Consider the following 27299-nt stretch of genomic DNA (forward strand, 5'->3'; position numbering starts at 1 on the left):
AATAGCTAGGCAGGAGAGACATAGACAGGGCTGCCATGCAGAGAGAATAAATAGGAAGAGAGACCAAGGAGTGAGGGGAGGAAGAGGGGAAGACTCCAGGAGCCAGCCATCTGGCTATACAGCAAGCTACAAAGTAATAAGAAAAGTATATAGAATAGAGAAAGATAAAAACCCAGAGGCAAAAAATAGATGATATTAAAAAAAAAAAGCTGGATTGAAACAAGCTACCATAAGGCTGGGCATTCATAAGTAAGAATAAGACTCCATGTATTTATTTGGGAACTGGGTGGTAGGATCCCAAAGAGTACAAAGAGCAGAGAGTTAAAAAAACAACAGCTACACTGGGCTGTGGTGGCACACGCCTTTAATCCCAGCTCTCGGGAGGCAGAGTCAGGCGGATCTCTGTGAGTTCGAGGCTGGGCTAGTCCGACAGCCTCCAAAACAGTACAGAGAAACCCTGTCTGGTAAAACCAAAAAAAAAAAAAAAACCAGCTACTGGGGCTTGAAAGATGGCTCAGTGGTTAAAAGCCCTGCCTGCTCTTCCAAAGGTCCTGAGTTCAGTTCCCAGCAACCACATGGTGACTCACAACCACCTGTAATGAGATCTGGTGCCCTCTTCTTGCCTGCAGGTATACATGCAGGCAGAAAACTGTATACATAATAAATAAATGTTAAACAAAAAATAATAAATTAAAAAAAAAAAGATTAACAGCTACACTAGTTTGGTTCCCAGCATCCATGTGGTGGCTGATAACTGTAACTCCAGTTCCAGGGCATCCTATTCCCTTTTCTGACCTCTTCTAGCACCAGGCATACACATGCAAGTAAAAAAATATACATATACTTAACAATGATAATAGTTAAATATAAATCACAGCACTTGGAACACCAAGAAAGGAAGATCAAGACAATGTCTGAGGCCAGCCTAGGTTACATAGTCCAGCAACGCCCTATTTTTTTTATTGTTTAATAAATTTATTTATCTGTTTGTTTTATGGCTCTGCTTCAGTTTCCCCTCTTTCCTCTCCTCCCAGTCTCTCTGCCCCACCCTATTCTCCCTCTGTTCCCACCCCCCATCTGTAACTAGAGGTTCTTTGTCCTGGCTGGTCCTACCCCCTTCAGCCCCAAATGAACACATGGACACTATATTAGTTATAAAACTGTTGGCAGGTGGCTTGGGCTTTATTGGCTAGCTCTGTCTTATTTATTAACCTATACATTCCCACATGGTCTTGGCTTACCGGAGAATGCCTGACACATCCTCTCTTCCCAGGCTCTACATGACAACTCTGTCTACCTACGTTTCCCAGAATTCTCCTCATCTCCTAGCCCTGTCTATACTCCCTTCCTGGCCAATCAGCCAATCAGTGTTTTATTCATCAACCAATAAGAGAAACATATATACAGAAGGACATCTCCCATCACCCATCCACTCCTTTTCTGTTTAGGAAAGGGCAGCTCTTCCTTGAATATTTAAAAAAAAAAAAACATGGCATATCAAGTTGCAGTAAAACTAAGCACCTCTCCATGTATTAAAGCTAGGCAAGGCAACCCAGTATGAGGAGTAGGGTCCCAAAAGCCTATAAGAGTCGGAGACAGCCCTTGTTCCCACTGTTAGGAGTCCCTCAAGAGGACCAAGTTATACAAGTGTAACATGCACGTAGAATGCCTGTGTCAGTCCCATGTAGGCTCCTGGTTGTTGTTGGTTCAGTCTCCCTGAGCCCCCCAGTAAGTCCAGGTTAGTTGATCCTATGAGTTTTCCTGTGGTGTTCTCGACCTCTCTGGCTTCTGCAATCCTTTCCCTTTCTCTTCTGCAGGATTCCCCGAACTCCACCTAATTTTTGGCTGGCAACACCCTAGTTTTAAAAACAAAAATGTGGTTTTATAAATGTGCATACTGGATGTTTCTAAAAGTTTATTGTATTAAGAGTCTAACTTTAATATTGACAATTTTATTTTATTTCTTTTGTTTATTTGAGGCAAGGTCTCATGCAGCCTTGAACTCGCCATGTAGCTGATGCTGGCCTTCAACTCCTACTTCCCAAATGCTGGCATTGTAGGCATGTATCACTGTGCCAGTCTCTACCATTAATATTCTTACCTTTCCCCCCTCATTTTTCTCTCATTAATTTTATAGAAGGAAAGTTCAAAATACTTTTATTGTATGACTTATCACATTTAATAACTCATATTTCTGGAAAATAAAGTATAAATAAGGAAGCAATGCATTTAATTCTGAAGAATAATATTCTTAGAGTACATTTACTACTACAGACTTAGTGCTTTTAGCCCATTTAATTTCTGAGTAGTGTGTCAGAGTCTTTAAAACTCATATTGTCATGAAGCTTTCCCTTTATAATATCTTACATTATCCTTCTTTCTTTCTTTCTTTTTCCTTTTTTCTTTTTCTTTTTTTCTTTTTTTTTTTTTGACAAGGTCTTAGTCTGTAGCCAATACTGGACTGTTTACTTATTATATAGCCTGGCCTGACTTTGATCTGGTGCAGTCCTCTTGCCTTAGTCATCCTAGTGCTTAGATTATAGGTCTAGGCCATTAGGTCTACCTTCCCAGTTAATATTCTTTTGTTGTTTTGAGACAGGTTCTCCCTATATAGCCCTGGCTGGCCAGGAACATTTTGTATAGACCATGATAGCCTTGAACTCACATAGCTCTACTTACTTCTGACTCTAGTGCTGGGAATGCTGAGATTAAAGGGATGTGCCATCAGGCCCAACCCATACAGTATTATTATTTTTTGTTTTTTTGGAGTATTTTTGTTTGTCTTTTGAGACATGGTTTCTCTGTGTAGCTTTGGAGTCTGTCCTAGAACTCACTCTGTAGACTAGGCTGGCCTTGAGCTCACAGAGATTTGCCTGCCTCTGGCTCCTGAGTGCTGGGATTAAAGGTGTGCATCGCCACTTCCTGGCCTCCATACAGTAGTCTTAATACAACTTTTTGTTTGTTTGTTTGTTTTTTGAGACAGGGTTTCACTATGTAGCCCTGTCTGTCCCAGAACTCATTCTGTAAAACAGGCTGGCCTTGAACCTACAGAGATTCACAGGCCTCTGTCTCCCAAATGCTGGATTAAAGATTTACACCACCACCACCTGGTAAAACAACTTTTTTTAATCAGAGGATATACTGGTAAATTTTTGTGCTAAATATATCCCATTTAGGGCTAAGTGCTCCTAAGTCTCATACTCTCTGCACATTGTCCAGTTATAGGTCTCTATGTTAATTACCATCTAATGAAGGAAGCTTCTCCATGGAAGGTTAGTCAATTCACTGATCTATGAGCAAAATGTCATTAGGTGTTGTTTTATTGCTGTATTTAGTAGAATAATAATGACAGGTTTTCCTGTAAGGTCCATGACCTATGTAGTCTTAGGCCCTATGCCTTATTTATAGTGTCTGCTATGGGTTCCATCTCATGGAGGAGGCCTTAAATCCAATTTTAAAAAACTGTCTGGTTACTCCCTCAACATCCATATCACTATTGCATTACTAGGCAAATCTTACAAGTTGGTCACTTTTGTAACTCATAAATTTTGTAGCTGGGAGAAACTGATGATTACTTTTCTCCTACAGTAGTGTTTCTATTGCCTTCCAACACTTTGAACACTAGACAGTAATTAAGGGTGAAGCTTCCAGTTGAGTACCATCTCTATGTTTCCTTGTTCTATGATGGCAGGAATAGATCTCATCTCTCTACTTATCAGATGTAACTCCTGGTATATCTCTTAACTTCACAGAGACTATCTTCTGTTGTTGGAGGTTAACCCCAAATTCCCTTTGGTTGAGGTGTTCTTAAAATGATGTAATAGATGTCAACAGTAATCAGGAGAAAGAGATTTTCCTGTAGAGAATTCTATAAGTAGGATGACACCTAAATCTGTTTTTATCTCTGGAATTTCTTCTAGAAATGGCATTTCTGGAAGAGAACAATTGGATGGTGACCTAAATATTTACTTGGAATTCCAAACATATGTTTACTTGAAAACTCAGTATCTTCCCCTACAGACATTTTTTTATTCTGTATATTGGCTAACAGCATTAATAGTTTTATTGATTATTGTGTCTTTTTTATTTGTTAAGAAAAAATGATTGAGGGTGGATGTAGAGTAAGCCTTTTCCTTGCCAGCGGCTTTGGTTTTTCCCCACTAGTCGCCTGGGCTCTGCCTCGTTGCAGTCCCCAAATAACACACAAGATGCTGTATTAATTATGAAGCTGTTGGCCTTGCTTGTTTCTTACTGGCTAGCTCTGACTTAAGTATTTACTCCATCATTGTTAATCTAAGTATTTCTCTTACCAGAGAAAGGGGTCCGAACATCTTACTTCTCTGGCAGGCTACATTGTGACTCCCTGTGTTTCTCCTACCCAGAGTCCTCCTGGACTCCAAGTCCCACCTATCTTGCTTCCCTATTGGCCAACAGTGCTTTATTGACATAGAACTTCCCCTTCAGGTGGAGAAATGGCTCATCTATTAAGAGCACTTTAAAGGACCTGGATTCAATTCCCAGCACCCACACGAAGGTTCACAACCATCTATAACTCCAGTTCCAGAAGATATGATGCCCTTTCTCACTTTACAGGTGCCAAGCATACACATGATGCTCAGACATATATGTGAGCAAGATACCCATACACATTACATAAGTATAAAGATTTATAATATACCATGTGTTATAACTGTTATTTTCAGACAAGATCTCTAAAAGAACTTGATCCAGAAGGGGGATTAAGATCGAGAACTGAAAGTATCAAACAGAAAGCTTTGAGTGCCACAAAAGAAAAAAGTCTTCAGGATTAATGGAAACAGAAGCTAATTGATGCTTTTGGTTGTTGGTGTGCTCTTAGGGATGTAGTGGGACATGGCTCAAAAGGATAGATTTAAAATTGTGTTGTTCCAGAGAGGAGGAAGGACTCAAATGGCTGTATGTGGTGGCACATGCCTACAATCTTAACACTTGTGAAGCTGAGGAAGTGGGGGCTTATAAGATTGTGGCTATTCTGAGCTATATAGTGAGACCCTGCGAAACAGAAACAAAGGTGATGTTAAAATCTGAGGTAGCCTAGGTAGCCTTTTTTTTTTTTAACCCATTGTGGGCATGAAACTTTCTTAATTATATTATAATCTTGAAATTCTTTTTGTCTAGTCAGTTGAAATTTAGTAACTTAGCGAAAAGAAGGGCCTCATTAATAGAAGGTATCATGAAAAATACATACTTTAAAAAAAATCTAAGCATGTCACTAAGAAGACTGGGAATCAATTCAGCAGAGCACGTTTCATGTCATTGTCGCCACAAAGGCCACAGTATTGTCTTCTAGCTTTCTGTGGTTTATTTGGTTTTGGTTTTGTTTTGGGGGTTTGTGTGTGTGCGTGCGTGCATGCATTTGTGTGTTTTGCTTTTTTGTTTTGGGTTTGTTTTTGAGACAGTTTTCTATTCTCAGACTTACTGTGTGCACTTGAGGCTGGACATGAACATCTGACTCTTCTGCCTCTGTCTCCCAAGTGCTAAGAGGTAGGGCTTCCCCCCTTTTCAGGGAGACTTGTTTTTTGTTGTTGTTTGTTTGTTTGTTTGTTGTTTTTCTTTAACTTTAAACACAGGTTATTCTGTTCCCTCCCCTCCCCATCCCCCCAATCCTCCCAACCCCCTACCCCACCCTATTCTCCCCCCCCGCTCCCCAGGAAGGGTAAGGGCTTCCATGAGGGATTTTCAGAGTCTGTCATATCATCCCAGGCAGAGCCTAGGTCCTCCCCCATGTGTCCAGGCTGAGAGAGCATCCCTTCATGTGGTATGGGCTCCCAGGGTCCAGTTGTATGCCAGGAATAAATACTACTCTACTTTCCAAGGTCCCACAGATTGCCAAGGCCTCTTCTCTGGCACCCAGGTTGGGGGGTGGGAGTCTGGATCAGTCCCATGCTGGCCTCTCAGTCATTAGTCTGGGGTCCATGCGTTCCCCCTTGTTTAGGTCAGCTGCTTTTGTGGGTTTCACCAGCCTGATCTTGATTCCTTTGCTCATCACTCCCCTTTGCAACTTCCAGGAGTTCAATTCAGCTGTGGGTGTCTGCCTCTGCTTCTGTCAGCCACTGGAAGAGGGTTCTAGGATGGCATATAAGGTAGTCATCAATCTCAATATCATGGGAGGGCATTTAAGGTAGCCTTAATGACAGATCATTCTTGTAGATCTGTGAAGATCTCACTAGTGCCAGATCTCTCCTCCAACTTATACTGGCTCCCTCTTTTATGTTATCTTTCATTCTTCTCTCCTCTGTTCTCTCCCTGGCTCAACCTTCCTGCTCTCCCATGTCCTCCTCTCTCTCTTCCCTCTTCTTTCCCCCTCTCTTTCTCCCATCTCCTTCTGTCCACCCCCCTCCAATCCAATTAGGAGATCTCATCCCATGACCCTGATCTGGGTTACCATGCAGAGGATCTTAGGGTCCTCCCTGCTTCCCAGACTCTATGGCAGTGGGACTTTAGGCAGGCAATCCCCTGCTCCATGTCTAAAATCCATATATGAGTGAGTACATACCATATTTGTCTTTTTGTGACTGGGTTGCCTCACTCAGGATGGTTTCTTCTAGTGCCATCCATTTGCCTGCAAATTTCAGGATTCCATTGTTTTTTTCTGCTGAGTAGTACTGCATTGTGTAAATGTACTACATTTTCTCTATCCACTCTTCAGTTGAAGGGCATCTAGGTTGCTTCCAGGTTCTGGCTATTACAAATAATGCTGTTATTGCTCTAGCAAGAACTTCAAGTACAATATTGAAGAGATATGGAGAGAGTGGACATCCTTGTCTTGTTCCTGATTTTAGAGGAATCACCTTGAGTTTTTCTCCATTTAGTTTGATGTTGGCTGTTGGTTTGCTGTATATAGCTTTTATTCTGTTTAGGTATGTTCCTGTTATCCCTGATCTCTTCAAGACCTTTATCGTGAAGGGGTGTTGGATTTTGTCAAAGGCCTTTTTCAGCATCTAGTGAGATGATCATGTGGGTTTTTCTTTTTTAGAGTGTTTATATGGTGGTTTACATTGATGGATTTTTGTATGTTGAACCATCCCTGCATCCCTGGGTGAAACATACTTGATCATGGTGTATGATTTTTCTGATGTGTTCTTGGATTCGATTTGCCAGTATTTTATTGAGTATTTTTGCATAATTATTCATGAGGGAAATTGGTCTGTAAAAAATTCCCTATCTTGGTTGTGTCTTTGTGTGGTTTGGTACTAGGGTAATTGTAGCCTCGTAAAAGGAGGTTGGCAGTGATCCTTCTGCTTCTATTGTGTGGAACAATTTGAAGAGTATTGGTATTAGCTCTTCCTTGAATTTTTGGTAGAATTCTGCACTGAAGCCGTCTGTCCCTGGACTTTGTTTGATTGGAAGACATTTTATGGCTGTTTCTATTTCCTTAGGGGATATAGATCTTTTTAAATTGTTTATCTGTTCTTGATTTCATTTTGGTAAGTGATGTCTATCCAGAAAATCATCGATTTCCTTTAAAATTCCAATTTATTGAAGTACAGGTTTTCAAATATGACCTGATGATTCTTTGGATTTCCCCAGTGTCTGTTGTTATGTCCCCTTTTTCATTTCTGATTTTGTTAATTAGCATGTTCTCTCTGTGTCTTTTGGTTAGGTTTGATAAAGGTTTGTCTGTCTTGTTGATTGTCTCAAAGAACCATCTCTTTGTTCCATTGATTCTTTGTATTGTTTTCTTTGCTTCTACTTTGATTTCAGTTCTCAATTTGATTATTTCCTGGCGTGTACTCCTCCTGGGTGAGTTTGCTTCTTTTTGTTCTAGAGCTTTCGGGTGTTCTGTTAATTCTCTAGTGTGGCAATTCTCCAGTTTCTTTATGTGGGCACTTAATGCTATGAATTTTCCTCTTAGAACTGCTTTTAAAGTATCCTAAAGGTTTGGGTATGTTGTGCCTTCATTTTCATTGAATTCTAGGAAGTCTTTGATTTCTTTATTTCTTCCTTTACCCCAGGGTGATGCAATTTAGCATTGTTCAATTTCCATGAGTTTGTGAGATTTCTGCAATTTGTGTTGACGTTGAATTCTAATTTTAAGCCATGGTGGTCTGACAAGATAAAGGAGATTATTCCAATTTTTTTGTATCTGTTGAGGTTTGCTTTATTGCCAAGTATGTGGTCGATTTTGGAGAAGGTTCCATGTGGTGCTGAGAAGAAGGTATATTCTTTTTTGGGTGGAATGTTCTATAAATGTCTGTTAAACCCAATTGGGTCATAGCTTCTGTTAATTCCATTGTTTCTTTGTTAAGTTTCTGTCTGGTGGACCTGTCCAGTGTTGGGTGTTGAAGTCTCCCACTATAAGTGTGTGGGGTTTAGTTTTAGCATGTGATTTGAGTTCTAGTAATGTTTCTTTTATGAACATTGGTGCCTTATATTTGGGGAATAGATATTCAGAATTGATACTTCTTCCTGATGATTTTTTCCTATGATGAATATGAAATGACCTTCTTCATCTCTTTTGATTAATTTTAGTTTGAAATCTATTTTGTTAGATATTAGGATAGCTACACCCGCTTGGTTCTTACGTCCATTTGATTGGAAAGTCTTTTCCCAATCCTTAACCTTGAGGTAGCATTTGTCTTTGAAATTGAGGTGTGTTTCTTGTATGCAGCAGAAAGATGAATTCTGTCTTCATATCCATTCTGTTAGCCTGTGTCTTTTTATAGGTGAGTTAAGACCATTCACATTCAAGGATATTAATGACCATCGATTGTTGATTCTTGTTTGCTTTGGATCCGTTTTTGGTGGTGAATTTGTGTGTGAGTTTTTCCCCTATTTCTGACTTCTAGTAAAGTAAGATTATCTATTGCTCATGCTCTTTTGAGTGTAGTTAACTTCCTTGAGTTGGATTTTTCCTTCTAGAACTTTCTGTAGGGCTGGATTTGTGGATATGTATTGTGTAAATCTGGTTTTGCAACAGAATATCTTGTTATCTCCATCTATAGTGACTGAGAGTTTTGCTGGGAATAGCAATCTGGGCTGAAATCTGTAGTCTCTTAGTGTTTGTAGAACATCTGTCCAGGACCTTCTGGCTTTCATAGTTTCCATGGAGAAGTCAGGTATAATTCTGATAATTTTGCCTTTATATGTTACTTGACCTTTTTCCTTTGCTGCTTTTAATATTCTTTCTTTATTCTGTATATTTGGTGTTTTGATTATTATGTGACGAGGGGACTTTTTTTTGTTTAGTCTATTTGGTGTTTGATAAGCTTCTACTTTCATAGGCATCTCCTTCAGGTTGGGAAAATTTTCTTCTATGATTTTGTTTTCTGCACCATTGAGCTGGGCTTCTTTGCCTTCTTCTATTCTTAGGTTTTGTCTTTTCACGGTGTCCCATATTTCCTGGATATTTTGTGTTAAGGATTTGTTGTATTTAAGACTTTCTTTTGTCGATGAATCTATTCCTCTAGTTTATCTTCAGTGCATAAGATTCTTTCTTCCATCTATTGTATTCTGTTAGTTATGCTTGTATCTGTAGTTCCTGATTGTTCAACTTTTCTGTTTCCAGCATTACCTCAGTTTGTGGTTTTTTTGTTGTTGTTGTTGTTGTTTTTTTTGTGTGTGTGTCTCCATTTTGGTTTTCAGGTCTTGAACTGTTTGAATTATTTCCTTCATCTGTTTGATTGTTTTTTCTTGGCTTTCCTTGCTTTCTTTAAGAGATTTGTTGATTTCTTGCTTGTGTGTGTGTGTGTGTGTGTGTGTGTGTGTGTGTGTGTGTGTGTGTGTGTGTTTTCTTCTATTTCTTTAAGGGATTTTCTCATATCCTCTTTGAGGGCCTCTATCACTTTCATGAGGTTGTTTTGAAGGTCATTCTTTTCTGTTTCATCTGTGTTGGTATGTTAAGGTCTTGCTGGTGTAGAGTTTCTAGATTCTGGTGGTGTTATACCGGTTCTTCTGTTTTGGCTGTGTTTTTATATTGCCATCTTTCCATCCCTTCTTTCAGTGGGAGCTCGTGGAGTCTCTTCCTCTCCTGGTGGTTTGGGTCTGAGGATCTCTTCCAGTGCATTCAAGCAGGTCCAATACTCTGATGGGTGCAGATGGGTCTGAGACACTCTCAAGCACAGGGTGGAGACCAGAGGGAACTGAAGACTCAAGCTCAGGAAGAGTGCTGGAGGGGACTGAAGACTCAAGCACAGGCTAGGGGCCGGAGGGGGTTGAAGACTCCAAGGGCTCAACCACAGGTCAGGGACCCAAGAGCACTGAAGACTGGGGTGTGGCCAGAATCAGGGTGATCATTCCAGGTGGGGCGGGTCCTCTCTAGGCCCAGAAAATGCCCAGGGAGACAGAAGGCGATGGATGTTGGGATTTAGAGCTCAGAGCAGGGCCTTCAGGGAGTCTTGATTGTGAGTCTAGTCTTCCATATCCCCATCTGTAAAAACAAGTTATAATAGTATGTATCTATTGAAGCTACTTAATAAACAAATAAATGTGTGTGGATTTTGTACACAAGAGTCTGGTAGAGTACCTGCAGTATTTGTTGCAAGTTATTTTTAGAATAATACTAATAATTTAGAAAACTTATTTTAGAGAATTAAATATTAATCAAAGTTGCTGCTGCTCTTTTTAGATTGTTGAAGAAAGCACAGAATTAGAGTTAATTCTCTCAATGTTTTGTGGTGTGTTTTTAGAGGAAACAAAATATTCAATGAATTGAACTGATTGATGGTTGAGTACCTTTTCAGCTGGGTGTTATGTTCTGTAAAAACACAAAACTCAGGTTGATGCTTGTTCTCCAGGTTTTTACACTAAGACTCAAGCAGAATATGGTTCAGACTAAACAGTTAGAGGTGATAGGGTGGAGCTGGAAGAGATAGTTCAGTAGAAAGTTCTTTGTCTACAAACATGAAGATCTGAGTCCAGATTCCTATCACCCATGTAAAAAGCTGGCACGTAACCTCAGTGTGGATTGGGGGATATTACAGAAATAAGCACTACTGCTCTTACATGGGTGCTGAGAACCCAAACGTGGGGGGTGGCATCTGGACCAATGGTCAGTCAAATCTCAATTCTTCAGAGAACTGAAGTCTTACCTGTTACAGTACTTGTTTCTATAATGCAAATTAACAGTGTTAAAGAAAACAATGGACTTCTGGTTCAGTGAGAGATCTGTCTCAAAAAAAAAAAAAGGGTGGAGAAAGATTGAGGATGACATCAACCTCTGGTCTCAGCATGGGCATGCTTATGCACACATGTATATGAGTGCATCAAAAGCAGGGGGGCAGGGGTTACTTACTTTACAGTAAGAATGTAGAATTATATTCACTGTACCTTAAAAACTTGCTAGGTTTTTTTTCCATGCTTCTGAGGGGAGAAGAAGAAGACGACGTTTTAGGCAAAGAGAAAGTTCAGAGCCAGGGTAAGCCCATTGTGTATTGTGTGAACAGGATATGATTCAAACTAACTGGAGCGTAGAAGTCAGTGGAAAGGTTAGACAAGAGAAGTTGGAGTAGACAGTGGCTGACTTAAAGTTTAAATACAGGAGATTGGGCTGGAGAGATGGCTCAGAGGTTAAGAGCACTGACTGCTCTTCCAGAGGTCTTGAGTTCAATTCCCAGCAACCACATGGTGGCTGACAACCATCTACAATTCAATCTGGTGTATATGTAATAAATAAATAAATAAATCTTTAAAAAAATAAATAAATACAGGAGATTTGCATTTTTAATTTAAATTTAATGTAATTTTGTGGGCATGTTCATTTGTGTGAGCCACCTGAACCGTGGTACACATGTAGAGGTCATCGAACAGTTTTATGTGTCAGTTCTTACTTTCCACTGTGTGAGATAGGGTTGAGCTGCTGAGTACACCAGGCTAATTGGGGAACTTCTGAGGGATTCTTAGTCTCCAGTTCCCATCTTCCCATAGGGGCACAGTGATTACAGAAATGAATGATAATGCTTTTATCATCAGGCTTTGGGGAGGCAACATTTTACACATTGAACCATCTAGAACAGAGGTCAGATCTCATTCTTTAAGAGATCTGAAGTCTGTTACAGTGTTTATTTCTATAACACAAATATGTTATTGATAATTGCAAATTGGTGTCAGTACAATAATGAAGTTATGCTAGTTCAGTTTTCCTAGCATGTTCCTAGCATGTAGCAATCATGAACAAATTTTTCTTACAACTTAATAGAGACCTTTAACAATATAACAGGTTTTTGTGGAAAATACGGAATATCTTGCAGAAGACTCCTCTTTTAGTGAATTCAAAGTTTCAGGAATAGTTCAAAGTCCACAGTATTGAACTGGTGAAATTGAGTACCTAACTTCTGTGAGGACATTAGCCCTTAGAAGAACTTTTGTCTGCTGGTTAGTTGAGAGGTCTTCATCCTCTATTATGTGTTTGTTATTCAGCAGTCTTCAAGGGAGCAAAAGTCCTGAAGAACTTCCATCACAAAACAAAAAGAAAGATGGGCTTTAGAGGATTGAAGGCCATAATGCGAGGGATAAACATGGATGAGCATTTAACTGTTAGGTTTGTTTTGGTGTATTTTTGCTGTTTGAGACAGGGTCTTAACTCTTCTCCTGTCAGTTGAGAGCCACCATGCCTAGCTGTGTTAATTTTTATTATAGAGATTTATTTTTGTCTTAGTGTGGGGTTTCTTGTTGTTGTTTTCTTTTCTTTTTTCTTTTTTTGTTATTGCATGTTGAATAGTCTATATTAACTATCTTCCCCAGGAACTGTGCTGTTTTTACTTGTGATTTTGTAAATGCCACCCACACACAATACACATATCACATTCTAGCAAAAGGTCTCTGGCACCATTTAAACAAAGGAAACTCATAAAGTAACTATTGTCCTTAAAATTTTAATTTAAGCATCTTCATAGGCATCAAGATCATTGAAATCTATTGGCTTTTGAAGTTTATATGCTGCTTATCTGTTTTTACATTTATTTATTTACTTAGAGTATGTGTGCACAAGCACAAAATTCAGCACAAATTCCACCATGTGGGATTGAACTCAGACTTCTATGTTTGGCAGCAAGTACCTTTGCTTGCCGAGACATCTTTCTGTTTCGTCTATTTTTTATTATTAATTTGTTTATTGGCATGCAGGATAGTGAACCCAGGTCTGTGCCATCTCTCTGCCATTGAGCTAAATCTTTGGTTCTTTGTTCACTTAATTTTAGATTGAAACTATTCCTAATTTTAAAGGAAATTTATATTTGAAATTTGTGTCAAATCAAATGTTTCTATGTTGCATGTCAAAACACCTCTAAGTGAATTCTACTGTTTGTATTTGATAGTAAATTGATCTCCCTAAATACTGCAAACAAACCTGGCCAATTTTAACTTATAAAAAACTACTATGGTATTTGTGTTTGTTTACTAACATACAAAAACAATAAATTCTCCTAAAACCTCATTCTCTACCTAAAACGCCAGTTCTTCTCTTATTACTTGAGGCTTGAGTTGGATATATGAATGTCCTGGTTTATTACATGAGTCCCAAATGAGCTTGATCTCCTTTCTTTAAACAGGTGGCAGGCTTTTCATATCATCCATCTGCTAGCTAACTGCAGTGTTCAGGAGGGAAAGGTCTTCGCTGTTCCAGCTAATCAGTACAGCATGTTCTTAGTTTTTATCAATTAAAACAATGAGTTAAAACTGGACTTAGTTGGTACTTTACCATGATAGAAATCCTGTTTTTCTTGTGTTGCTTTGCTTTCCTGAGATGGGTTCTTGATTATATGCAGTCTGTCTTTGAGTTGAAGATCCTCCTGACTCAACTTTCTGGGTGATGAAATCCCAGGTGTAAGCCAAGAAATGTGTTTTTAGCCAGTGGTAGTAGTTTATTCTTGTAATCCCCATGTTTGTGAAGCTAAGACAAGAGAAGCACTTAAAGTCAGGACTGTCTGAGTTCTAGGATAAAATACTGTGTTAAAGAAAGTCACTTTAAAAAGCTTTGCTAATTAAATGATTTATCTTATCTCTATAACTTTGTATAGCTTCATAAAATTAGTTTGTGAGGCGCTACTATGTAGCATTTTGGAGACCTTTCACTTTTAAAATAAAACCACTTTTTTAATTACAGAAAGACCCAAATGGGACCAGTAGTTTGCCAACTGGAAGTTCTCTTCTACAAGAATTTGAAGTACAGAATGAGGAGGTGGCAGCTTTTTGTCAATCCATTATGAAGTAAGGAATTTTTCTTCTTTAAATTAAAATGTCATTTAAAAAAATACTTTGTCTCGAAAAACAAACAAATCAAAGCTGGGCAAGGCAAACCATGTCTCAGAGTTCCAGGCCAGTCAAGGCTACGTAGTGAGACTTTGTCCCAAAAACACAAAAACTAAAACTTGCTACTTATGCCAATCCTAATTTTTTTCTTCATGTAGCTAAAATTTTGAAACAAACAGTTAATTGGTACCTAATCACAAGCCACAGATGAATCTAGATCTTAACTTATTGGGCTTCTAAGTAAGGCCAGGAGTGGATCTCTGGTCCCTTACTAACAAGTGAAAATCTGGATTGCATGTGTGTTTCCACACACCTCAAAATTGCCTCCTTTTGTTTTTAGACAGACTTCCATCTTCTGAAAAACATGTAGTCTTTGTTTTTAGACACATTGTTCAGTTTGTAGCCCAGGCTGGCCTCAAACTCTCAGTCTTCCTGCATTGGCCTCCTGTGTTCTAGGTTAACAGGCATACAGCCCATTTTCTCACAAACTTATCTAGCATTCAGAATGCTAACCCACTTATTTACTAAAAATATATTTTATAAATATCAGAAAAATATTGCTCTTAAATATTTTCTCACTCCTGTATGTCTTAGATAATATTGCTTATTTTTTGTTTTGTTTGTTATTGCTGTTTCAGAAATGGTCTCTAGTCCAGGCTGGCCTCAAAGTCCTGGGTAGTTGAGATGATCTTGAACTTTTTCTTTGGATTTTCAAAACAGGGTTTCTCTATGCAATAGTCCTGACTGTTCTGGAACTCCCATTTTTAGACCAGACTGGCCTCAAACTCGTAGAGATCCACCTACCTTCGGATCTTGAAATTTTCATTGCTCCTGTTTTCACAAAGGGCTGGGATTACAGTTATGAGCTACCACTTCCACTTTTATGCAGTACTGGGGATGGAACCCAAATCTTCAAGCATATTAGGCAAGTTCTCTACCAACTATGAGCTACATTTTCAGCCCTTGTACCATATTCTTTATAGATGGAAAAATTGAGACTCCAAGGAAATACCCTAACAAAGTTTTTTCTGCTGTCAGTACAGTGCCACATCGTTTTTGCTGCTGGTTAAATGTTTGTCTCCATTACATGATTGTATCTGTTAGGACTTGTGTTATGTTCTGCTATGAGATCTGGGGATCAAACCAAGTTGTCAGGTTTGTGCAACAAACACTTGCCTGCTGAAGTATCTTACCATTCCTGTTTTGTTTGGTGAAACAGGGAAGACCTCACTCTATAGCCCCTGCTAGGCTGCAACATATTATATAGGGTTCACTATCCCTGAACTCATGGCAATTCTTCTGCCTCAGCTTCCCTAGTGCTGGGTAATAGGTATGCATCAGCACTCCCACCTTGAATTCACTTTTTTTTAAAATTTGAAATAGGGTTATTCTTTGTATATCCAAAGATGACCTTGAACTTGGATCCTTTTACCTGTACTTCTCAAATCCTAGGATTACAGACCTGCTACTGTGAGGGCTTAAATTCACAATTTACTTCTCTCTTCAGACTTTCTGTGTAGTTGTATGCTGTTTTTTACTCTTGGCTTTTTGAGGAGCCTTGCCACCTAGCTCCCAAGTAAATTACCCATGGAGGCTTATGAATGTTTAACCTTAGCTTGTCTTGTTTTTAGCCAGCTTTTCTTAATTAACCCATCTACCTCTACCTTTCCCTCTGGGCTTTTATCTCTCTCTCTTTCATAAATCTTTCACTCGTGCTCCCTGGCTGGCTGGGTGTCTGGCCCCTGATGTTCTCCTGAAAATAATATTCCCTACCATTTCTGTCTTTCCCTTTCCTTTCCTTCATTTTCTTACCATGCTTACCTCCATGTGATTTAGCTTAATTTTTCCTATTACAAACGGGACTTCTTAAGACAGGGATTATAGCCACAGACTCCATAGTCTGATGTTTTTGCTAGCAGAGAGGAAAAGTGAATCTTATCCAGTCAGAGAAAAGTTATGCAGAAGACTGGAGCAGCAAACTTGAAAGCAGAGGACAAAAATCTGCTTTCTCATGCAGGAAAAGTGATCACCAACAGGGATTTATTCTGAATCTAGAGCTGTCTTTAGTAAAAAGAATTCCTTTTTAAGCAGGTCATGGGATCCGCCCACCAGATCATTTTTGAGTATATATGCTATTTTGGTTAATGGTTTAGAAGTAATCTTTTATCCTAATGCTTTAGAAATAATGTTACATTTCTTTTTGGTTTTTCGAGACAGGATTTCTCTGTATTGTTTTGGAGGCTGTCCTGGAACTCGCTCTGTAGACCAGGCTGGCCTACAGTGTGATGTTACATTTCTTACATAGTTTCACCCACCAATAAGTATTATATGGTTTGTGTTAGATTGTTTTGACTAAGTACTACGTTAAACTTTGCAAGTTGAAAGATTAAGCTCTTTATGATTTGCATTTTGAACTGTAGAGCTGTTTTCAAAAACGTCCCAGCTTAGCTAAGTGATTACAGTCCTTCCTTGGCTAGGATGGGCACATTCCATAACTCGTCAGCAAATGTCTGAAAGTGAATACTGAGTCCTATGTGAATTCTGCTTTGTAAAACATGTGTCTGAAAAAATTAACTTATAGAGGTCATTTGATGGCTCATTAGGTAAAGGTGCTTGCCATCAAGCCAGGTAACCCAAGTTTGATTCCTGAAATCTACTCCCTCTGGTTGTCCTCTGGACTCTACTATATGCCCCCTTCCCACATATATTAATTGGCTTATTATTTTATGTGAGTGAGTGTTTTGCCTGCTTGTATGTGCATACCTGGTTCCAGAAGAGGGCGTTAGATTCCCCCCAGGGTTGGAGTTGTAGACAGTAGTGAGCTGCCATATCAGTGCTGGGAATAGAACCTAAATCCCCTGCAAGAAGAGCAAGTGCTTTTAATCACTGAGCCAACTCTCCAGCCCCATCAGATAAATATTTACCATCAATCTTAGGAGCCTGAGCACATAATTTTTTCTTCCCTTATTGGGTCAAGATTTTTCCTTTTTGCTCACTGGAAGTATTTTCAGACCATAGTTGACAGGACAGTAACTGCAACTGAATAAGGATGCTGACATATATGTGTGTGTGTGTGTGTGTGTGTGTGTGTGTGTGTGTGTGTGTGTATTCAGAGTGGCTTATTTAATATGTAACTCCAGATGAACCAAATAGAAAATGAGTTCTTATCCCCTGACTTCCAGTAATACAGTTGCAGCAACTTTTAGAACAGAGGTTTCTGAAGCCATGTTCCAGGAATTTTTGTTTTTGCTCAGTAAAGATGAAGACTCAATACATTTGTTCCTCAAGTGGGTGCTTTTCTTCAGTATAGTCTTCCCCACAACTCCAGTGAACTTAAACACACACACACACACACACACACACACACACACACACACACACACACACACACACACGAGACTAAAATAGTTTCAGCCCTTCTGCCCATGCTGGGAGTTGAACCCTGGACCTCATGTATGCCAGACATCACTGTAATACTAAGGTTCTTGGCTCTCTTCTCCACTCCCTTTTTGAGACAAAAACTTGCTTTATAACCCAAACTGGACTAATTTATAATTTTCTACAATGCCTGACCCATTGGGGGACTGAACCCAGCATACACACAGCTGCTGAGCTACATCCGTAGTACCTAATTTATGCTCTTTTAAAAGTCTTTTAAAAATTGTTCATGCCATATTTTGATTCAGTTGTGAAATCAACATCAGACTGTTAGGGTGCTGTATGTGCTTACAGTTGAAATTACAGTATAGCAGTTTTAACAATTCACTGCCAGTTCTAGGCCTGGGCTTTTGTTAGTGTTTGTGTCAGTGAAATCTTAATAAAACTTACTAGATCTAATAGTCTAGAGAAAAATTTTTAAAGGATATTTATGTAGCAGGCTTTTTTGGAATAATGAAGATTGAGCCTAGGGCACTAGGCATGGCATCTAGTACCGAGCTCCAGTCCAGACCTGTGGTTATTATTGCTTCCTCTATGTTTCTCTATCACAAAATGAGAAACTATATTCTATGCCTACCTTCTCCTTGAATGTGATTCAGATCTCATACTTATGCCATATAATAATCTTTATTATTAGTCAGTGTTGTATAGAAAGGCTCATTGCAACAATTTCATACATGCAAATAACATTGAGCATACCCTCTCCCCCATAGTATCTTCATTTTAAGACATTCCATATGTTTTCAAAGATTGACTTCATCTTTGAATTAATAACTACTTATTAGGTACTGTCTCTTACAGTCCAATTTCACCTTGAACTTGCCATAGAACTGAGAATGACATCAAACTGCCAATCCTCTACTCTCAGTCAGTTCTCAGATTAACTATGTTTTGATGTATCTATTTTATGAGTTCTATTTATTAATTTTTTTGAGACAGGATCTAACTATGTAGCTATGCTGACCTAGAACTCTCTTGGTAGACCAGGCTGACCTCAGACAAAGAGATCTGTCTACCTCTGCCTCCTGAGTGCTGAGATTAAAAGTCCAGCTTTATTTCATGAATTTTAGCAAACAATACAATCCAAGTATGTGTGAAATAATTATTATATATAATATATATTTTTATATATAAAAATGATAAGTGTTATAAAGGGTAAGTTTAACAGCAACTAAATATCTTACAGTGTTCATATGTGAAGATAAGGTTCTGATATCAATTCAGATTTTATCACTTTGATCACATTTCATCTTTTTAGAAAAATTATTTGTGGGGGCTAGAGAGATGACTCAGCGGTTAAGGGCACTTGCTGCTCTTCCAGAGGACCAGGGTTCAATTCCCAGTGCCCACATGGCAGCTCACAACTGGCTGTAACTTCAGTTTCAGGGGATCCAACACCCTTTACACAATGCACCAATGCAAGTAAATAAATAAATTATTAAAAAGAGAAAAAAATTTGTAAATTTTGTATATATAGTTTGTATGCAGTTATGTGCATGTGAGTACTGGTGCCAGTAAATGCCAGAGACATTGGATCCCCTGGAGCTGGAGTTAAAGGCAATTGTGAGCCACCTTACATAGGGGCTGGAAATCAACCTTGGGTTCTCTCCAAGAAAAGTATATACTTTTAACCACTGAGCTCTCTTTCCTGTTGTGTATTTTTTCTTTTTGATATTGGATCCTGTGAGTGTCTTCTGAGATCACAATGTAGAAACCACATTTGTTCTTTCACTGATTCATTTATTTTATGAGACATTTGCAGTATTTGTTATATATGTAGTAGGCACTAAGTGCTTCATAAACTTATTTTACATGTTCTTATGACAACCCTGAAAAATAAATAGTCATATTACCCTGAAGCAAAAGAATGTCAGTAACTCAAGAGCATTTACACAGCCAATAAGTAATAAAAACTAGGTTCAAATTCAAGTAGTCTGCCATACAGGTTTTGTATTGACTGTTGAATTTGCTCTTGACATCTCAGACTGTTTTATTCTGTATGTATGCCTTGAATAGTTGAATATCCATAGAAGCACAAAAGTATTTCCAGCATGCATTCCATTTAAGACCTCATAAAAAACAGATGATTGCTAAATATATAGCTCAGTAGTGGTAATAGCCTATGTGCCTACCATGTATGAGGCCTTGAGTTCAATCCCCAGCTCTGCAAAAAAGGGTAGAAAAAAAGGAGAAGAAAACAGATGAGATGAGGGGACTGGGACATTTTACCAACCTCCAGAAAAAGGCAGTTACTGGAACCTGTGAAGTTGACAGTATTAAATCTCCCCTTTCTTAAAAATTGTTTATTATGTTTATGTGTTCATTGTGTTGTGCTCATGTGTGTATAAGTGAATGTGAGTTTTGTGTGGATGGACATGGCATGGTAAACGTGTGAAGGTTAGAGGACACCTGGGAGGAGTTGGTTCTCTTTTTCTGCCCTGTAAGTCCCAGGGATTGACTCAGATTTTCAGGCAAGTGCTGTTACACACCAACCCATCTTACTTGCTCCTTCCTCGAATCCATAATGGCAGTCCTGTCTGGAGATGAGACACATACTACATTCATGTATTTACATCTAACTGTAAATACCTTTATATGTGACCCCTAACTTTTTCTTCTTTTTCTTTTTTGGGGGGCTCAGGAAGTATTTTGGGAGGTTGTTTTTCTAGACAGAGTTTATCTGTGTAGCTCTGGCTGTCTTGTAATCACAAAGATCTGCCTGCCTCTGCTTCCTGCATGCTGGGATTAAAGGCGTGGGCCACCAAGCCTAACTTGACTCCTAATTTTTTTTTTCCTTTGGTTTTTACGAGACAGGGTTTCTCTGTATTGTTTCAGAGGCTATCGGTCCAGCCCGGCCTCGAACTCACAAAGATCCGCCTGCCTCTGCCTCCCGAGTACTGGGATTAAAGGCGTGCGCCACCACCACCCGGCTTGACTCCTAATTTTTAATGTACCTTATAGCACTGTAAAGGCTTTGTAGTTCTATGAAAACTATTTTCTATTTTTCCTTGTCTTATAACCACAAACAGTATTTATAAGGAAAAAAATCCTGCTTAGAAAAATACTACTTTGAAAAGAAAGAAACTCAGGTATTTACAATTTTTTTGTTTGTTTTTTTGTTGTTGTTTTGTTTTTACGAGACAGGGTTTCTCTGTATTGTTTTGGAGGCTATCGGTCCAGCCCGACCTTGAACTCACAGAGATCCGCCTGCCTCTGCCTCCCAAGTGCTGGGATTAAAGGCATGCGCCACCACCGCCCGGCGGTATTTACAATTTTTAGTTACATTGTTTGTATCAATAATTCATTTAAAACAGGCCTCGTTATGTAATTGCATTGGGTAGCCTAAGAATATAAGGCAGAGAACCTCATTTGATGCCAGCCATCTCTGGAATGCCTACATCTTGTTGACAGTATTACCAATGATATCCTGGCACTAGTTAATCTCTTCTTTTTCCTTGGTTCCCCTTCATTTAAAAGGCACATGCTGCTATTTGGAGTTTTAACAGGAGTTCATTCATTGACATTCATTCTCATGAGCTGCTCAGGAGTTGGACAAAGATCCAAAATTGAGTAGCTGAAAGCATGTAAATCTTTGTTCAGGGCTCTCAATTTCAGTATAAAAAAAAACAAAAAAATATTAAATATCTTATTTCTTACGACCAGATTGAAGACCAAATTCCCATATACTGATCACTGCACAAATCCAGGCTATTTGTTAAGTCCAGTCACAGTGCAAAGAAGCATGTGTGGAGAAAATGCCAGTGTGAAGGTCTCCATTGAAATTGAAGGATTTCAACTACCAGTTACTTTTACATGTGATGGTAAGTTTTTCTTTGACTGGGAAGAAAATGTTTCAAATGTCAGTCAGTATATTCTTTCTTTTCATAAACCAAATTTGTTATCATTATGTATCCTTTTTAGAACATTTGTATTCATTTGGAAAGTTTTCTGGTTAAGTGAACCAGGTCACAGTAGGACTATTTCTCTGAGTATAATAAATTCGTTCTTAGCTAAGGCCCAAAAGCATTAGCTATCAAAGCTAATTATAATACTTTCCTCTCTGCTTTTATGTCAAGAGAAGTGCTTTCTTTTTATTTTTCTTTTTATTTTTTTATTTTTTATTTTTCGAGACAGGGTTTCTCTGTATTGTTTTGGAGGCTGTCCTGGAACTAGCTTTGTAGACCGTACTGGCCTCGAACTCACAGAGATCCGCCTGCCTCTGCCTCCAAGTGCTGGGATTAAAGGCGTGCGCCACCAACGCCCAGCCTGAGAAGTCTTTCTTACAGAGAACTTTCAGTGGCACAAACCTTCAGATCACTTCCTAATCTGTGCAGGGAAGGTAGTTCTCCTTTGGTGTTAATTTTCCCTTCCAAGCTTGGGTAAATACTCTCTCTAGATCTGTACCCTGGATGTCTGTAATAGGCTTATTACCTTTTCTTTTTTAAACTACTTGGCTTTCTTTTAGTTTACTTATAGTGTATATTATTTAAATGAGCTATGAATGGTAGAGAAAGTTTTTCCTATCTCTAGTAATTTAGCTTAAGACTGAAGCCCCCTTTTTTTTTCTTTAATGGTTTTAACCAGTAGTGTGTCTATTAAGTGTAACTAGGCTGAGGGCATAGGTCAGTGGTACAGTACAATCCTGTGTTCAATCCTTAGAACTGGAAAAAAATTGTGGGTATTTTATGGTAAACATATAGACTGTATTATCAGATTATATATTTTTATTTGTTTTTGGGTCTGTTAAAAAATAGAGTTGTGTTATATTTTGGTACATAAAAGCTTTTGATGCCATGTTTATCTTTTAAAAGTTGGACAGGCTGTCCAGCTGGTGACTCATGCCTGTAATCCCAAATTTAAAGGCTGATGCAGGATTGCTATGATTTTAAGAGCCTCCTGGGTTACAGTGTCAGACTCTACGAAGAAAAAAAAGAATTGAACACAGTTTTAAGCATAAAAATTTATGATTTTTAAAACTTTAATTTGGGGCTATAGAGTTGACTCAGTGGTTAAGAGCACTTGATGCTCTTTCAGAAGACCTGGGTTCAATTCTCAACACCCACATGGCTGCTCACTGTCTGTCTAACAGCACTAATAAGAGGCTCTGTGTGTGTGTGTGTGTGTGTGTGTGTGTGTGTGTGTGTGTGTGTGTGTGTGTATGCATGCAGGCCAAACACTCATACACTTAAAAATAAATATATCTAAGAAAAAACTGAAAGCTTTAATTTTCTGTTCAATTGTCATATCAGTAGCTCACCTTTATCAAGAGTAAGACTGCCAGCCGGGCATTGGTGGGTGCACGCCTTTAATCCCAGCACTTGGGAGGCAGAGGCAGGAGGATATCTGAGTTCAAGACCGTCCTGGTCTACAAGAGCTAGTTCCAGGACAGCCTCCAAAGCCACAGAGAAATCCTGTCTTGAAAAACAAAAAAAAACAAAACAAAACAAAAAAAAGAGTAAGACTGCCTTCTTATTTGCTCTATTTTTGTTCTTTAGAAAATTCATTATACAAATATCTGAAGTAGTAATTCTTTTTCTATATAATTTGTTTTAAGACACTGCTCTCTAGGTACTGCTGACTTCTGCCCTATTTGAAGGAATCTGTAATATGGATGTGCCTTAGGGTTTCTATTGCTGTGGAAAGCATTTACTGGGGCTGACTTAAAATTCAGAGGTTTAGTCTTATTGTCATGTCAGAAAATATGGCAGCATGCAAGCAGACATGGTGCTAGAGAAGGAGTTAAGAGTTTTACATCCTGATCCACAGGCAGCAGGCATAGACTGTGTCACACTGGATGTAGTTTGAGCATATACGATCTCAAAGCCTGCCTCCAATGTGACATACTTCCTTCAACAAGGCCACACCTACTCCTACAAGGCACACCTCCTAATGGTGCCATTCCCAAGGGGTGTGGTGGTGTTCACCTTTAATCCCAGCACTGGGGGCAGGGGAAAAGGCAAATCTCTGTAACTTTTAATCCAGCCTGGTTGAAGGCTTCACACAGAGAAGCCCTGTCTCAAAAAAAAAAAAAAAAAATAGTGTCACTCCCTGTGGGCCAAGCATTCAAATATATGAGTCTGTGGGGGTACTATTCCTATTCAAACCACCACAGGATGTAACTTTATTTAGGCTTTCACTTCCTAACAGTTAATAGAGGCTGTGGACCCCTTGAAATATGGCTCATCGATATTGTTAAATGCTTTGAATCCAGAATACACACTAGAGTTCAGAGCCTTAGCCTAAAAAAAGTGTAAATAAATATAGATAGTGCTAAAATCATATATTTACATAGCTTATTTATTGCTTAGGATAGGGTGTTGTTATGTAGCCCAGGCTGGAGTAAACTCTGGTCTGCCGGCCTCTAAAACATATTATTAAAATTAGCTTTGCAAGGTAGAGATGTAGATTAGTTGATAGAGTACTTGTCATGAATCCGTGAGATAGGTTTGATCCTCAGCACCATATAAGCAAGGCATAATGGTACACGCCTGTAACCCCAGCACTTGGGATGGAAAAACATAAGTATCAGAATTCAAGATCATTCTCTGCATAAAACCTACCACATACACACGCATGCATGCACACACGCAGGCATGCATGCCCACGCAAACACTGAGTGTGGTGGTGGATAAGAGGCAGAGGTAGATGGATCTCTGACTTTGCTTTTTATTTATGTATATGAGTATTTTGCCCATGTTATCTGTTCCATTTTGCATACCTATTGCCCTTGGAGGCAACAAGAGGGCATTGGATCCCTTGGAACTAGAGTTATAGATGATAGAGAATTGTTATGTGGTGCTGGGAATTGAACCTGAGTTCTTTGGAAGAGCAGTCAGTGCTCTTAACTGCTGAGCCATCTCTCTAGCCTCTCTGTGAGTTTGAAGCCAGTGTGGTCTACATAGTAAGTTGCAGACCAGCAGAGGCTATATAGTGAGACCCTGTCTCACAGAAAGAGAGAGGATTTAAAGTGATACATGTGACCTACAATATGATATGCATTACATTTCTGTTATAGTGTCTTCTCTTAGATTATAAGTAATATTTAGAGGTAAGTGAGCAAAATGAAAATGACAGCTAACTCTCTTTCAGTGAGTTCTACTGTAGAAATAGTTATAATGCAAGCCCTTTGCTGGGTACACGATGACTTGAATCAAGTGGATGTTGGCAGCTACGTTCTGAAAGTTTGTGGTCAAGAGGAGGTTCTACAGAAGTAAGTTAATTTACTTACTATGACAACTGAATGGTATCTTTGGAGATTTCATTCTTAATGCCTTAAATTAGAATTTTTTTCAGTTTAGATTTATAATCTAAAAGTATATTTGGATGCCGACATGGTGTCACACACCTTTAATCCCAGCACTTGGGAAGCAGAGGCAGGTAGGTGGATCTCTGTGAATTCAAGGCCAGCCTGGTCTACATAATGAGTTCCAGGCCAGCCAGAGCTACATAGTAAGACCCTGTCCCTAAATTCATTCATATATTCATTTATATTTTTGTGTATTTATAAAATATAATATATTTGATCCTATTGTTAAAACTTGTGTTGAGGTTTGCTGTATCTAAGATAGTGGTAGAATTTCAGAAATAAGGAAGATATAGTATTCTCTTAAGTTTAGTAGCTTTATATGCTAAAAGTTGTAGCCAGTTGGTTAACTGCGAAATAAAATAACCTTCTAAAAAGTCAGTAATCACATCATTTGTAGACTCCATTCTCCTTTGCAGCTTGCAGTTACTATATATACAGAGTCTGCTGTTGTTGTCTTTTATTGGCCTGAAATAATAATTACATGAACTTTAGTAATTTGCTATAGCTTACAATTAGTCCAATTGTTTTAACGATCTAGGCTTTATACTCCTATCTGCCTCTTTATCTCCTTTCATCTTCACTGACTCACATAGAAAAATTCCTGTTTAAATGTTCACAATTGGCTTGAAAACATTGTGTTTCACCATTTTTTTCAATTTTTCATACAGACACAATTTGTATTTTACTTTTATGTCTATAACTTGTGATTTGAATAGGATAATGCTGATGGATAATTAATGTATTTTAACAGTAATCATTGCCTTGGAAGTCATGAACATATTCAAAATTGTCGAAAATGGGACACAGAGATTAAGTTACAGCTCTTGACCTTCAGTGCAATGTGCCAGAATCTGGCTCGAACAGTAAGTGTGTATGAATTGCATTTAGTGAAACAGAATAATCCTGATACTTGAAAGATTTTCAGGCTGTATGTTTTTTTCTGCACTAGACTGGGTTGATACTTTTGTTGTTGTTTCTAGCAGAAGTCTTCTCAGAAGATCTTTAGTCATAGAAGTTTAGCTAGCACATCCTTCAGATATAGAAGTATAAATTGGAAAAGCAAAAAGAATGAAAATTTGCCTTTTTTTATCAGAAAGAGATACACTATATGACAAGTTTTATACAGTGTTGGAGACTGAGCTGAGGACTTTGTGCCAGTCATTCTGATAACTTTACTACATCCTTAGCCCTTGATCCTCCCCCCCTTTTTTTTTTAAAGAAAAAGCTAAGTTTACCTACTTCACTGCAAGAGTTCTGAAGCCAAGGGCAATAACAGAAGAACTGCCTGTCCATATCTCATATTTAGTCAGTCTTACACAAGAGTGAAAATTTCAGAGTTAATTAAGAGGGAACAAAGAAGAAAGGGGTATTGAATACTAAATAAGGATTTTCAGTTTCTCTTGAATATGTTTGCATAATGTGGAATGTAGGAGAGACTACTACTTTTCTCATTGGTGGTGAGCAATGAGACAAACTTACTGAGGAAAAAAAAAAGCAGAAATTCAAATAAGCTTGTCTCCATCTGGCCCTACCATAGTTTTTGCCCAACGTTTTCCCCCATTGATTATTTAGGACAGTATCTTGCTACATAGCTCTGGCTGGCCTGGGGTTCATTATATAGACCATATTGACCACAAACTTGCTGCTATACCTGGATTGCAGGTGTATACCATCTGGCCCGCCTCAGTTTTTGCTTTGTTTGTTCATCATAGACTAGATTTAGGAACATTTACCTTTTCCATTTTTTGAGAAATTTATCACATATATTTATTTTGTGTGTGTTTGTGTGCTCAAATGTGCCATAGTATGTGTGTGTTTAGGTCAGGAGACAACTTATGACAATTGGTTCTTTCTTTATACCATGTTAGTTCCAAGGATGGAACTCAGGTTATTAGGCTTGAGGACAAATGCCATTATCTGAACCATATTGCTAGCTCTGTAAAATATGTGTTTGTGGCTGGGTAGAGTACTCCAGTATTAAGAGCACACTGGTTGTTCTTTCATAGGATGTAAGTTTGATTCCCTGTACCCACATGATAGTCCACAATCATCTGTAACTTAATTTCTAGGAATCTGACACCCTCTTCTTACCTCTGAGGTCACCCGGCACACACACGATTCACAGATATACACACACAGGTATAACACCCATACATATAAAATAAAATTTTAATAATAGGAGTTTTAGTCAGATTTGATAGTATTCAAAGAGACAGAAGGGTCAAGAGTTCAAGGCCAGTCTGAGATACATGAGATCCCCTCTTTAGAATTAAAGGGGGCTGGGGGTGGGTGGAGGGAGTTGGCACTAACTCAATGAATAAAGTGCTTG

General features: G+C 38.6%; 1 protein-coding gene across 4 annotated transcripts in view; it reads left to right on the plus strand.

Moving 5' to 3' along the window:
* The window catches only part of Pik3c2a (phosphatidylinositol-4-phosphate 3-kinase catalytic subunit type 2 alpha), a 108239-nt gene that overhangs the window by 28207 nt on the left and 52733 nt on the right, over window positions 1-27299 (plus strand). For all 4 annotated transcript variants that reach the window (XM_040755886.1, XM_040755880.1, XM_040755888.1 and 1 more), the window contains 4 exons: window positions 14081-14184; window positions 21328-21485; window positions 24754-24874; window positions 25722-25833. In XM_040755886.1, coding sequence (XP_040611820.1) covers window positions 14081-14184; window positions 21328-21485; window positions 24754-24874; window positions 25722-25833 — 495 coding nt within the window. The remainder of the gene's footprint in view (window positions 1-14080; window positions 14185-21327; window positions 21486-24753; window positions 24875-25721; window positions 25834-27299) is intronic.

This window comes from Mesocricetus auratus, unplaced genomic scaffold, assembly GCF_017639785.1.
Source record: "Mesocricetus auratus isolate SY011 unplaced genomic scaffold, BCM_Maur_2.0 Super-Scaffold_4256, whole genome shotgun sequence".
Classification (NCBI taxonomy): Eukaryota; Metazoa; Chordata; class Mammalia; order Rodentia; family Cricetidae; genus Mesocricetus; species Mesocricetus auratus.